Raw genomic sequence first — 13386 nt, forward strand, 5'->3', positions numbered from 1 at the left:
GTTCGGATGCCAGTTATTAAATGAACTGAAATAATCGAGCAAAACTTCGGTGTAGTTTATCAAGGGAAAGATTGGTTGATAAAACAGCCAAAGAAGATGGTGCTTGCACACAGCCACGCAAAGGTACGTGGATGCATAGTGGGAACTTGGCTGCTATGTTGATGCTCTCATAATTTACCATTAATCCACTCAGACCTCAAATTGAAAGTGCCAGAGACACAATACCAAACAGTATGATCATTGGTTTGAACAGCAGCAGTCATGTCTGTAGATCGAGAAGTTCCTGTGCTTTATCAAGTGTGTTATTCAAAACAGGAAAGCCTCTGCACATGATTTAAAAGCAATCTGTATCTCCTGATGTTCAAGTTTACAGGCAACATGTAGAAGAGTATTTTCAACAGAGTCCACTTCACAGTATTTTCAACTACATCCACATTTCATGCATGCACATTTAGCCTCCAAGAAGGCTGGAGAAATTACAGCTGTCCAAGTCCCCACCACCCTACAGAAGTCATTCTTTAAGTAAAGGCTGAAGCATATCCTATAGGGCATCACTGGATTAATTTGCACACCTTTATTTTCTCTTTTTGTTTTCATAGTAATCTAAAACCCAAAATTTTTACCTTCGTGGGCACGCAGGCTTGCCAGCAGGATGCCCTGAGCCTCTGCACCACAAGGAACCGCTCCGGTCCTTCCTCACATGCAGCAGAACTGCCCTTATAGCTCCTGCATCAGCCTCTGCTTGGTGTGCACGTTCACTCCCAGCTGTATCTGGGTCTGTGGGTAGGAACCTGGTCCCTTTCAGAGTCCATGAAGGCATCAGCAATGAAGCACATCCCCCTGGATTAGATGGGACAAAGTCTTTCTAGGAGGTATGAGCTGCCTAGTCTGGACACGCAGCTTCCACTCCAAGTTACTGAGACCTCACGGACCAAACCACCAGCTGCTGTTGAACGCGTAGGCTTTAAACGCCAAGAAACATAGGCAGCCTGTACAAGAGCCATGTCCTTGTATCTTTGTCAGTAGATCAGTAGAAGCTGATAATGCTTCCCAGGCAGTAGACTGACCCAGGAGCTGTGTTCAGGGCTTGCCATCACCCATCAGGTATTGCAGGTTTTATTTCTGAGTTCGGTAGGTGGCACTTTGGTACCAGTGCTTTGCCTTGCAGAGTCTGCCAGGGTGTACAGAGTGCCTCTGCAGTGGGAGCGCTTCTGTCTCTGCTTTCCCCTTCCCTTTCCCTGATAACAGAGCGCAGCAGAACTGACTGTAATAATCTTTTACTGGTCTCTAGGCATTTGACGACTTCATTTTCGCTTTCTTTGCGGTGGAGATGGTCATCAAGATGGTGGCTCTGGGGATCTTCGGGCAGAAGTGTTACCTTGGAGATACATGGAATCGCCTGGACTTCTTCATCGTGATGGCGGGGTCAGTAACAAAACCTCATAAATTTACTCTTCACAGTGAAAGCAAGAAAACCCCAGAGAGCCAAATCTGTAGATTGTCCTGGCTGGTTTTCATAATGTCTTGTGAAAGCTGCCAGGCTCAAGCCAAAGCAAAGTCTCACAAGTCTCATTTGGTTTCACCTCTGGCAACCGCACCGGATTATGGGGTGGGGTATGAATGTCAGGGCAAAAGGTTTTCAGTAGCAATCCTTTTGCCAGTGTCGTCTCTGTCAAATCAAGTGCACGCTGATCTCGTCCTTGCGATGGCCGGTATGTCCCAATGCTCGCGGTTAAGACTGCTGTCTCAGGTGGAAAAAACACACAGCAGCTCAGCCCCGCTCCTGCTATGTGACACCATTAGACTGAGACAGAGAGGCAGAAATTGGCCAGAAAAGAAGAATCTAGCCCAAAAATCTGGTTCAGAAGGTTGAAATCCCAGTGGAAGAAGCTGGCCAGAAGTTGACCCAATTACAAGTGCAAATGCCTCCTGTAAACTTCTCTCAGTTTACATTTTAATACCATCTCCCACAGCTGCTTATTTGTGCAGGATGTGTTAACAGACAGATATAAGGAAGATCGGGTGCTTTTGACACCAGTTCCCTCACACCCATAGGGAAAAACTGAGTGGACTAAAAGCTTGGCAAGTCTGAAAGTTCTTTCTATAAATAAATGGATTTTAGAAACCCCGGGCTCTCTTACCTGCTTAGTATACCCTAGAAAGGGACAGACTGCTTTAATTACAGAGCTCTGCCTTCTTTCTATATTCCTGGGCTTATAATGACCAGCCTGGGGTTAATTAGAACATTCCTGTAATATGTTGGGGCATTTTTACCCTTACGTTAGTGATGTACAATCTTCACTGCACTAATGGAATTTTGGTTTGCTCCATGTTATTTGTCTGGAATACAATTAGGAATGGCCTTACCGGTTTGAATAAAACATGAGCTCTCCTGAGCAGAGCTTCCTTTGAACCCGTATGTGGTTACAGCCCAGGAAAGAACAGCAGGGACAACAAAAGCAGTTAATTATTTTTTCGTTCCAAAGCTGCTGCAGCGTTTAAGCCAGAAGTAGTAGGGGAAAAGCAAGGCTGTGGTTGCAGGGGGAACTCGGGATCAGAAATCTGCCATCCATAGCCAATGTGCCGACAGTGTTTCCCCGCATTGAACCTGTGGGATAAGCTTTCCTGATGGGCGAGAAGAGGTTCCCCACATCATCAAACAGATTGTTCCAGTGAAGTGGGAGAATAAAACATCCCATGCAAGCAGAAAGGCTGAGCCCGCTGCTCATACCTCGGAGTCAGGTTTGGCACCAGGATCTCTGTTAGCACCTGGGATGAGGGGGAAGGTGGCTGGTGAGTCAATTTGGTAGTTTTCTGGGGCGTTTCCCCACCCTCCGTGGCTGGCATATGTTTGAGAAGAAGGAAAACAGCAGAAGCACCAGGACACCCCGCCAGGAACCCCTGCTGCCAGTCTGGCATTACTCAGGCTGAAGATGAGAAGAGGAAGGGCCCCTTCTCTGGCTGATCCTGGGCCATCCCCAGGTGATTTTGGTGTATTCGAGCCATACCCGTGACATTATTTCCCGTCCCTCAGAAGAGAGGCTGGGCTGGGAGCTGGGCTGGCCCCAAATGCTGGTGGAGGGCAAGGAAAAGCTGCGTGATGGGCTGAGGTTCTTCACCTCTCCCACCGCCACCATTTGATCCAGTGTCTGCTCCTAAAACTGGAGGTGGTTTTAGCAGGGAGCACGCTACTGGAATAACAAGAGTTGCTTTTTCCAGCAAGTGGATGGATGTGATGAAGTAGTTATGAGACTTTTTCTGATAAGGGAAACAAATGATAGGCAGTGCTGCCTGCTTCATTTGTCCTGTTCGGTCTCCTCAAATAAGCTGATTTGGCTTACTTGCAAGTATACCAAAGAAAGCGGAGGGTAAGCAGGGAAACTACAAAATAAACATATCTTCTGCCTCTAGCAACAGATTGTGTCTGAAGTTTGTTCCAGCACTGAAAACCCTTTCATGTTTTGCTCGCCTGAGAAATGTACCCTGGAAAATTTCAGACCGAATGGAGCTTACAACCTTTCAGTCTGTCCAGCAGCCAAGTTGAAGGCATTTCCCGAGCATCAAAAATGTTGTCCACAAGAGCTGAAACCAGAGTTTTCTTGTGCATCCAGTCCCTGGAGACGTTGCAGGCTCATATGATATGCTTTGGACATCTTTAACTTGACAGCTGAAGGACTGGAAACTGTTCATGGTAGAAGACATCACAAATGCTTGTGTCTCCTTTTTTCCAGTACCCAGAGGCTGTAGAGGATCACCTACCAAGTGCCAGTCCATGCAGCCCTCTGGTCCCTGCATACCCAAAACTTCCAGCTCTAGTAGTTTTCTGTTGGGGATTTCCAGGGTATACTTGGTTTACAAGTGTGACATGAGAACAAGACTCCAAGATTGGCTTTGGCAAAGAAACCTTTGATTTTTTTCTTGAAGGTTTCAGATGTTTTCACTGCTTGTAGAAGGTCCAGTATGGAATCCATCAAGTGGTTCAGGTTAGCTTCGGTGGGTGATGTAGATCCCCCTCCAAACTTACTTTCAAATCCTAAATGGAGTATCACGGAAGTCCAAAGTATCAGGGTCAGAAAGTCTGTTTCCTAGCCCAAATCCTGGATTATTCGTCTTTTATCAGCCCCATTGAAACTCCAAAGGCCAAGTAAAAGTGAGGCCCCAGGAGCTGGCCCTTTAACACGCTAATAGTTGCACGTGCTCTCTGGAGTACACCACCAGCTCCCGCTGGAGCATTTCGTACTCCTTTTACATGCCATTAGTAGTTCAAAAACTGTATCAGTTACACTAAAATCCACTTACTCAGTCACCCGATAAATTGTGAGTGTGCTGGATTGGGACCACGCCAGCAAACAGATTCGGGCTTTGGTGCTGTTCACTTCAGGGACTTTAAACAATGCTTTGTCTATTCCTGCAAGGTCTGTTTAGAGCAGACACCTGGTGCTGGCTCCAGGCCCCTCGACGCAGGTGTGAACGGGCATTTCCGATGGCTTTCCTGCTGTGTGGTCCTTCATGCGGCTCCGGGCTGCTTAATGAACATACGTTAGATTTAAAACCTGTTTTCGTGCCGTGCTGAGTTTTAAAGCTATTCATCATGCTCGGCTCAGTTCCTACATACAAGCTTTAAGGTGGTTTTGATTTATAAAGACTCACTAACTACTTCAGGAAAAAAAAATATATCTCTGGAAGGTTATCACTAAAACTAGCTCAAAAACACCAGAGCCTCGCCACGGCAAATTAAGGCTAACGGGCCAAAGTCACCTCAGTGCAATGCCAGTGGTATCGCAGAGTTACAACAAGCAGCTTCAGGACAAAGACAAAAGAGAAGCAAGCATCAGAACATCTAGATATTCCCAATTAAACTTTGTAGAGCAGGGCAAGGCATCAAATACGAAGTGCAAGGCTCGGGCAGAGCAGAGCAAGGGCACAACGGGCAACGATGCATTGAGCAAGGCTAGCCCGAAACCAAACTTCGCTCTGCTGTTGCCTGAAATCCATTCAGCTGTTGCTTCTTGATGGCACATAACGATTTTGGTCCATCCTGGCTGTAGGATGCTTCAATTGAAAATTTCTTTTTCCACTGAAGCTTCTGAAGTGCCTGGTTCCAGCAGTTCAGCTTATATTTCCCTTCCTCCTTCCATATCTGCTTGTTTATTTAAAAAAAAAAAAACAAAACACCCAAAAAATAAAACAAAAGCTCTTTCTCCATGGGATCCAATAGCTTACTCACAGGGTTGCTTTTGATGCTGTTATGTTATTTGAACAGGCGTGGTGAGAGATTTGTGACATATTTACAAGTGCTTCCCCGTAGTCAAACTCATAAATTGTAATTACAGCCATGCTAACTAGCCATAACCCCATTAAAAAAACAACACTACACACATTTGCCACTCATTGCTATAAAAGAGCAAGAAAACTGACTTGACTTAACATCCTTCCCAGCCTGGGAGAGAAATGTTTATGTGAAATGGAGACGGAGCATGAAAAAGAAAATGTTCCCTATTCTTAATAATAAAATGGAAACCAAACTACTTTAATGTCATTTGTCGGCTTGGTTATTCACATTTTTGTCATAGGGGGAGAGATGAGCTGGCGTGAAAATACGCTGGGTGCTAGTAGGGGGTATAATATCAGAAACATCTTATTGACTTTGAGCTGCGTGGAGTTGTGCAGCATCTCCCCGAGAAGGCTGCAGATGCGCCACCGGCCGGAGCACGATAAGCTAATGGAAGGGGAGAGCAGCACAGCTGGGGGAGCTGAGCAGATAGGTGGGGGCTCCCCCTCTGTCCCGACTGCTGTGGCCCTGACTTTGCAGCTCCTCGTGATGCCGAGTCCTGCTTTCCTGTGTGTTACCTGTGCCTGCAGCTCGTTAGCCCGGGAGCACGTCTGCCTGCTGACCCCTGCAGCATCGCTGCTCGTGTGGGTATTTTCAGTCCCTTAGAGCCTGAAATATCCCTCATATCCCCTGTTGACAGCACGATGCACGTTATGAGCTGCAAACACAGAGTGGGTGGTTTTGCAAGCCTGGGCTGCTGCTCCCAAGGCACTCAGGCAGTGACACCCCAACCCCGGGCAGCCCCCACACCCTCGTGCCCGGAGACCGAGCATCCCACATCCTGACGCCTTTCCTCTTTCCCCCGCAGCATGATGGAGTATTCTCTGGACGGACACAACGTGAGTTTGTCTGCGATCCGCACTGTCCGGGTACTTCGGCCGCTACGAGCCATTAACAGGGTCCCAAGTAAGTATCGCCTGCGACCGCACCGCAGCCACGCTGCCAGGCTGGCCGGCTGCAGCTCTGGCTCTGCCTGCTCACCCCTGGGAAAACCAGGGGGATAAAGCCACCCCAGCTGGCTCTCTGCCTGCTGAGCCTTGCAGTAGTAGTCTACTCCCCTGCTGCTGAGAGCAAGTTCATTTATTTTAATTTTTAATGGCAAGTTAGAGATCATTTATTAATGATTATCAGTGTTGGTAAAGGGCAAGGGTGTAGATTTTAGACCTGGGGTGCTAAATTTTTGTGGCTGTTTTCCAACATTTTTGTGAACTCTTTGAGGCAAGTAACTCTCTGCTCCTAGTGTGAAGTAAATAACAAAGTTCCTATAAAGTAAGGGGAAAGGTCAGGTCTAAGAAGGATCTTCTTGCCCTGGACGGTTCGTTTTCTCCTCTCAGCTATTTAAAGTCTTTCCATTTCTTTGTGTTCGGGATTAGAAGCACAGCAGCCTCCGTTGCTGGTAAAATACCACAGAGGGTTTGCTGTCATGTAGAACAAAATTGGGTTCATCCATGATGGAAAGTTCAAGTGGCCCCTAAATCCATTTTCAAGTGGCTTCAGCTGCTTGTCTTCTAAATCCAATTTGAAAGACGAACCAACAAGTTGAAGTAGTATCAGCCGTCTAGTGAGCAAGCCTTTGCAAGGCACTAATTTCATAGCGCTTTCATCATTTTTTAACCAAAATCCACTCAATTCAAAACGCAACGTCATTGTATGGAAATCATAGAGGTTCCTTCCAAAAAAAAAAAAAAAAAAAGTACATTTCCTGTTCTTTTTAAAAGCACGTTTGAATGACACAGCCCCGCAAGTCCTCGCTGAACTTCCTGCCTAGACTAATTGCCCATCGTGTGGGCACATCTAGGGACAGCAAAACAAACTCCCCCAGAAGGGTTTCAGTTCCAGTACCTCAGATGAACATGCAAGGGAACAGATGGATCTTTACGCGCAGGAGCCTTTGAAGTTTCTCTCTGAGCTCAAATTCTTCAGGATTTTTTTCTTTAAAAAAAAAATCTGTAAATTCGACAGTGACATCATTAGAAGTTAAAAACAAGACGAAAAGAAACGAGAGGCTAAAAGGGACCACAAAACCCTCCGGAGCTTTGTTTTCCTAATGAGGTTTTGTTACCAGGGTTTCGGAGCAGCCTGAAAGCACAACACGGTTTTCCTCCGGGATTTTGAGCACGGTTGCTCCGTGGCCTCACTGCGATGGGGAGGAGCGGAGGGACGCTGGCACGTGTTCAGCTCGGAGTCCTGACGAGGTTTCAGGCTGGGGCAAGGGTCAGGCTCGCTCTGTGAAGTGATTTAAATCCATGAAGCCCTTCGTAGCTCTCCCTTGAAATAGTGGGAATCTCAGGCTGGGATTTAGCTGGGCTGAGAGCAGAAGCCGGGGGAATTTGAGGATTTACGTGCATATTAAACCGAGGCCCAGGGATCCAAACGCCTGCAGGTCTAGGTGAAATTTTGATCTGAGCCCAGCTTGTGTTTTTCTTCCTTAGGAGTCTGATATTGAAGCTTTGAATTAAGCCTTTTAGGCTGTCTTTTGCTGCACTTGCCACTTCAATTTTATTTTTTTTTACTCAAAAGACAGGCAATAGAAAATATTGAATTTTCTGTTAATAGTATGTGAGATTAAATCCAAAGAGCTCAATCCATGTTTGGAGTTGAGTTGCCCAGCCTGATGAGCAGCTGGGCTGGTCTCACAACACTACCGGTATCTTGAACAAGTGCCAGGACAGGATTAGTAGTCTTAGAAATATCTCAGTTCCTGGAGGGCAGATAATCACACACTTGTTTATGAGACGCTAACTCCATCCACTTTTAATATCAGTACTTTTACTGTTTCAGACTGATATAATCCAGGATCTGTGGAGAATGGATAGCGACAACCATCTATTTTGTTGTATTTTTGCAGTTTCCGGTGATAACAGAGTTACATTTCTAGTCTTTCATCCCTGGGGATGCTACCGCTCAGCCGGGGGATTACCTCAGATGTCCACCACATCCCAGCCAGCGGCACGGCAGCGGGTCCCACTCAGCCCCGTCCGTGCCATCCCCAGTGCTGGGAGAGTGACGTTGCCCTGGCCACCACACCGCAGGCAGGAGCAGGGTTTTCGGCTCAGTGGCAGTCGCAAAAGGACAACGAGCAGATAGGAATTATGGCTGGGTCAGAAGAGATGAGCCTGGTGTTCAGTGGCAGGCAGAGGGGAAGCAGGGACCCATGAGAAATAGCCTGGCGATTTATCCCTGTGATGCCTGGGCACTTTCCTGGGTTCCAGCCAGTGCTATTAGCTCTTCGCTTCCAGGCACAATAAATTCACCCACAAGATTATTTCATTTTTATTTTATTTGTTAAGAAATGAAAGGAGAACCGTGGCCAATAAAAACATCATGTCTATTAGAAATTATTCCTTGAAAATGACTGGAAAAATGTAATTCCTGCAATTCGTATGTTTGGCAGGGGCTGTAGTTAGGGGTTTTTTTTAGTAGTGGTCACTGTTTTTTCAAATCCATTTCACTGCTTTATTTTTATTTTTCTGCTGTGTGGTTTAAACCAGGCATCACATGGAATGGGAACAGAAAGAAACCCTGATCCTCGTTCAGCCTAACCGATGCTCGTGCTCTTTTCCCATGGCACACTTGACATTCTGCTGAGAGCCCAGAGCACCCTTAGCGGATAGCGAACAGATGGATTCAATCTCGAGAATGGTGCCACTAAACAACCCAAAATACCAAAAGTAGCTGAGCAGAAAAAAGTTGTCTGGCACAGGGAGATAAATTTTAACCATTTTTGGGAAAAAGAAAGCAAGGATATTAGTGAGAGTGGGGGGAAGAAAAAGAAGAAAAGCCCAGCATCCTCTTTCCAGTGGGAATTAAGTGAGTCTTTTCTGCTTTTCCAAAGATAGATTTGCAAGGAAAGTCTGAAGGGCAGTGCCGTGGGATGTGCTCCTGGGGGGCTTACGACGACAGCCCGTGTTGGGAACAAGCGTTACGAAACCAAACCCCCATTTGCCTCCAACTCTAGGTTTCCCCCGGCGCATGGAGCAGAGGCCGGTGCTGTCCCCGGAGCTGGCACCGGTGTGGTGGTTACAGGGGATGGCAGGGACGCTGGCTGGCATCCCACACCACCCATGGCACTAGCCAATGCAGCCTGGCTGCCAGTGCCGTGTCCCTTCCCCGCGGGGTGGCATTGGCGCCGGGGCGGCACGGGGACAGGGCTTGGAGGGCAGCCGCCGGCGGGGCTGGCACGGGGCCGGGCGCCAGGATGGCAGCTCCTCCGGAGAGGCATCCGCTGCCGGCGCCAGCAGCGGGGAGCCACGCCAGAGCCAAGATGCAGCTGGGCATGGAGACCTTGAAAGGCTCTTGCCCTGGGATGCAGAGGTTATTACTCACACCTAATTATTTATTAGCGCAGACTTCTTGGCCAGGGCGGTTTATCCACTCATGCTGTGCTGACAAGGTAATGGCGGCTCCAGCCCTGCTTGGCTGGGTTGCATTTCCGCTGGCAGAGTGACACGAGGAGGCGGGTGAAGCGGCATGACGGGGCTCCGGCTCCTGCTAGCGCTGCCTGCCATGGCCTGGGAGGTGCCAGGTTGGACGGACGCTGCTCTCCTGGAGAATCTGCTCCTTCCAGCACCCATCCACGTGGTCTACAGATGCCAGGCTGCAGCCCAGCATCGTCACTGAATTAGCAGGAGAGGTATTGGGCATGACTTGGAGCTGGCTGAGGGAAGAAGCCAATGTGGAAATTGGTGGGGGAAGAGAGGCTGTGTCAGTGTAAATGCTGCGCTCTGTTCAAATGGGATGACTAATGGAGAGCAGTATCCTGCTAGGGGAAATGGAGGGAGAAAAAGCTCCACACGGGCAGGCAGGAAGAGGTGTTTGCAGAGCAGCATTTTAGTGGGATAAAACGCCTCCAAAGGCAGCAGTGTCACCTTACCCAGCAGCCGCATTGATTTCCACCATGGCATAAACTTGAGCCCTGCTCTTTGCTGAGTGCCAGGCTCCCAAGGCTCTGTTTCTGGTTTTATTCTTTTCTATAATTTAACATTTGCCTTTGTCTCTTCCTCTTTTCATTAGTTCTCCTCTCATCAATTATCAGCTGTTGAAATGATGGCTGGTTGATGTCTCAGAGGTTCATTTAACCTCTATTGAGCTGCAAGTCGTTATTCCCTTTTTATTCCTGTTTTATCCTTGAGTTTGAAGGTGCCCTGATGTGTCAGACAGGAAGTATGCTGGATGGAGATGCAAGGGTTAGCTGAGGCTCTGCAAGGTTGACTCATTCCTCAACCTTCTTTTTTAGGATGGAAGATCTTGCACAGAAACCAGCATTTCCCTGGCAGCAGAGGTGCTGGGGGAGCCCCTGCTCTGCTCACAGGTCCACAGGGAGCCTTGCAGAGAGGTGTGGGACCAGCTGGGAAGGTCTCCCAGCAGCTTGCGCAGGAGGAAGGGAAGGCAGCAGAGCCGAGAGCTTTGCTTAGAGGAAGAAACATTTGCATCCTGCTTTTTCCCCCTCAAAAAAGTAAAAATTTTTCCTGCTTCCCTTGCTTGGCAGTCCTGCAAGCTTTGGAGCATGAATGACGCTCAGCTGCCAGTGGTGGGCAGCAAGGAGAGGAGCCCTGCGTGGAAGAGGAGTTGTCCACAGAGAAGGCCCAGAGAGCAGCCATAGCTATCATCCTATACAAGGCTTTGTATTGTTTAGGGGAACAATTTGTGTGATTCATGAGGGATGTTCAATATGTTTATAAATACATATTTTCACAATTTCTCAGGAGGTTGATGGTTTGCAGGGGTGTTTCTCCAGGAAAGACTGTCTTGCAGTTTTGCTCATGTTTGCATGTTGTTGAGTGCTGTGTTACTGAAACCATCTGAAAAATCCCACTCTGAAGTCCACCCTTTGGAGAAACACTGTTGTTCCCATGTGTTGCTAAGCCTTTTGCACTCCTTACTTTCCTTTTCAGCCTTAAGGTTTAGGGGAAAACATAAACATCCCAATTCCTCTGCCCAAGATGCGCTGGCTGCATGACCAAGCCTGAGAGCAGCTGGGATCCATGTGGCATTCACACTTTCCCTGTCAAAGGGCTCCTCTCACCTGTTTTCTCTTTCTCCCCACAGGTATGCGAATACTCGTCACCCTGCTGTTAGATACTCTGCCTATGTTAGGCAACGTCCTCCTCTTGTGCTTCTTTGTCTTCTTCATCTTTGGGATTGTCGGTGTACAGCTCTGGGCAGGGCTGCTGAGAAACAGGTGTTTCCTAGACAGGAATTTTGCAATGTAAGTACAGCAAAAAAATCTCCACCTTTTCTTCCTTTCTCCCTCTCCCCTGCCAGAGAAACCCCGGCGGTCAGCAGGGTTAGCATCCAGCCAGGGTGCAGCCAGGGCCAGATCCAGCAGCACGTGGATGAGAGCAGGACGTGACCGTGCCACACAACTGTAATGGCAGCTCTTAACAGGGCTGTCATCTTGATTCACAAGGTTGTTGGCTTCAGGACTCCGAGTCTGGCTAGGTATTTTTTGTATGAAAAAACCTATTTGTCAGCAAGTAACTGAGGGTTTGGAGTGGTTTTTCTCATGTTTTCCCTCTGCACCTGAAGGACAAGGACATTAGTGGTTTGGGTTATCTCTGTCTGGGAAGCTGGGATCCCTGACTCTGAGAATTTAAGGATTTAGAACAAACAAAAGCATTAGAGCTCTCCTAAAATTACCAGTTCCCCAAAGTGTACAGGTCTGGGAGGTCACCTCGCACACCACACCACCTGGCAGGGAGTTGATTAGGTGGTCTGCAGGCTGGTACAGACAGCACCATGGAGGTGCTGCTGAAACAGATAAATCTTTGTAAGTGTATTAAGATAAGAAGTTTGATGTGAAAGGCATTAAAGACATTTGTACACTGCTCGCAGTCTGGGACAGGCATCAGGGATTGGAAGCACGTTTGATCACAAGCTCTTTTTGATGCAAACTTTAGTTTTGCTTCTTGCAAGCTAGGCAGTTGCATGGACCAGAATCCTGACCAGGTGCTGAGGGTGCTAATGGGCCTTAATTGTCCTAATGACCCTGGCCTGGGACCCCGCCCACACCCTGCCCGTGGCCCAGGAGCTCTATTTAAGCTCAGCCTGTGACTCTCAGTCCTGGTTTGAGCCTGTCTCCAGCTTTGTATTTATTCTTGGTTTCTTTGGCTTCTGCCTGAGTTCCCTTGATGGAACCTGGATCTGATTCATCACTTGCCATGTCTGGGGCTGTGAGTGGCCACTGCTGCTAGCCCTGAGCTCTGCCTGCTGTCTTCAGGCTCTGTCCATGCAGGTGCTGCTTCTGGCTCATCCCCTGCCGTGGGGCAGCCTGGCTCTCTCTGCTCCCCAGCAATCCCTCGGTGTGATACTGAGCTTGGGCTGTTTGGCACTTGCCCCTTCAGAGATGCAATGTAAGGGCATGCCGTAAAACCCATGAGCACAACAAAAAGCCTGAAGCTTCCACAGAAAAGGGAGGTCTGCCTGGGAAAATCCTTCTGAAGGGCTCCTGTCAGAGACTGCTGAAGATGTCAGTGCTCAGAGGTGAGGAAATGCCCGAGACCAGCTAATCAGGGCAACTCGAGATCTCTAAGAGAAGATAGGGCCTGTAATTATATCTGGTTGTAATCATCTGCTGTCTACAACTTGTATTGTGTCTGGAAGACAAGCAGAGATTATCCCTCAGCTCTAGACCAGGTCCTGTTCCTGCCTCTCACTGATTAGTCCTGTGACTTTCAGCTCTCTGACCCTTCCTCTGTGCTGTAGACCATCTCTGATGGGCATTACCCATCCCATCAGAGATGCTGAAAGGCAGAAAATCGATGAGTCTGCTGTGTGTGTGTGTGCACGTGCACTTCTGCTCCTGCATCTTGATGTTCCAACCTTGTGAGCTCTCCCGTGTGCCCATGGCAGGTATTTGCTGGTCACAAAGACCCTCTGTCACACAGAATAACCCCTGAGGTGTCATTTCAAAGCCCAAAGAGTGGTGGTAAAGCTGTGCCCGGGTGGCCCTGTTGCATGGGGCAGCCACCGTGCATGGGCAGTGTTTTGAGCACAAGGAGTGCAGAGCTGTAATTAGCTTCAGCAAGTCCCTCTCATCTCTTTGACCAGGTTTC

General features: G+C 48.2%; 1 protein-coding gene across 3 annotated transcripts in view; it reads left to right on the forward strand.

The window, feature by feature from the left end:
* CACNA1H (calcium voltage-gated channel subunit alpha1 H) overlaps window positions 1–13386 on the forward strand; it is a 253542-nt gene that overhangs the window by 129573 nt on the left and 110583 nt on the right. For all 3 annotated transcript variants that reach the window (XM_075768013.1, XM_075768012.1, XM_075768014.1), the window contains exons 4-6: window positions 1292–1425; window positions 6141–6238; window positions 11381–11540. In XM_075768013.1, the coding sequence (XP_075624128.1) occupies window positions 1292–1425; window positions 6141–6238; window positions 11381–11540 (392 nt within the window). The remainder of the gene's footprint in view (window positions 1–1291; window positions 1426–6140; window positions 6239–11380; window positions 11541–13386) is intronic.

The sequence above is a fragment of the Balearica regulorum genome, chromosome 15 (genome assembly GCF_011004875.1).
Source record: "Balearica regulorum gibbericeps isolate bBalReg1 chromosome 15, bBalReg1.pri, whole genome shotgun sequence".
NCBI lineage: Eukaryota > Metazoa > Chordata > Aves > Gruiformes > Gruidae > Balearica > Balearica regulorum.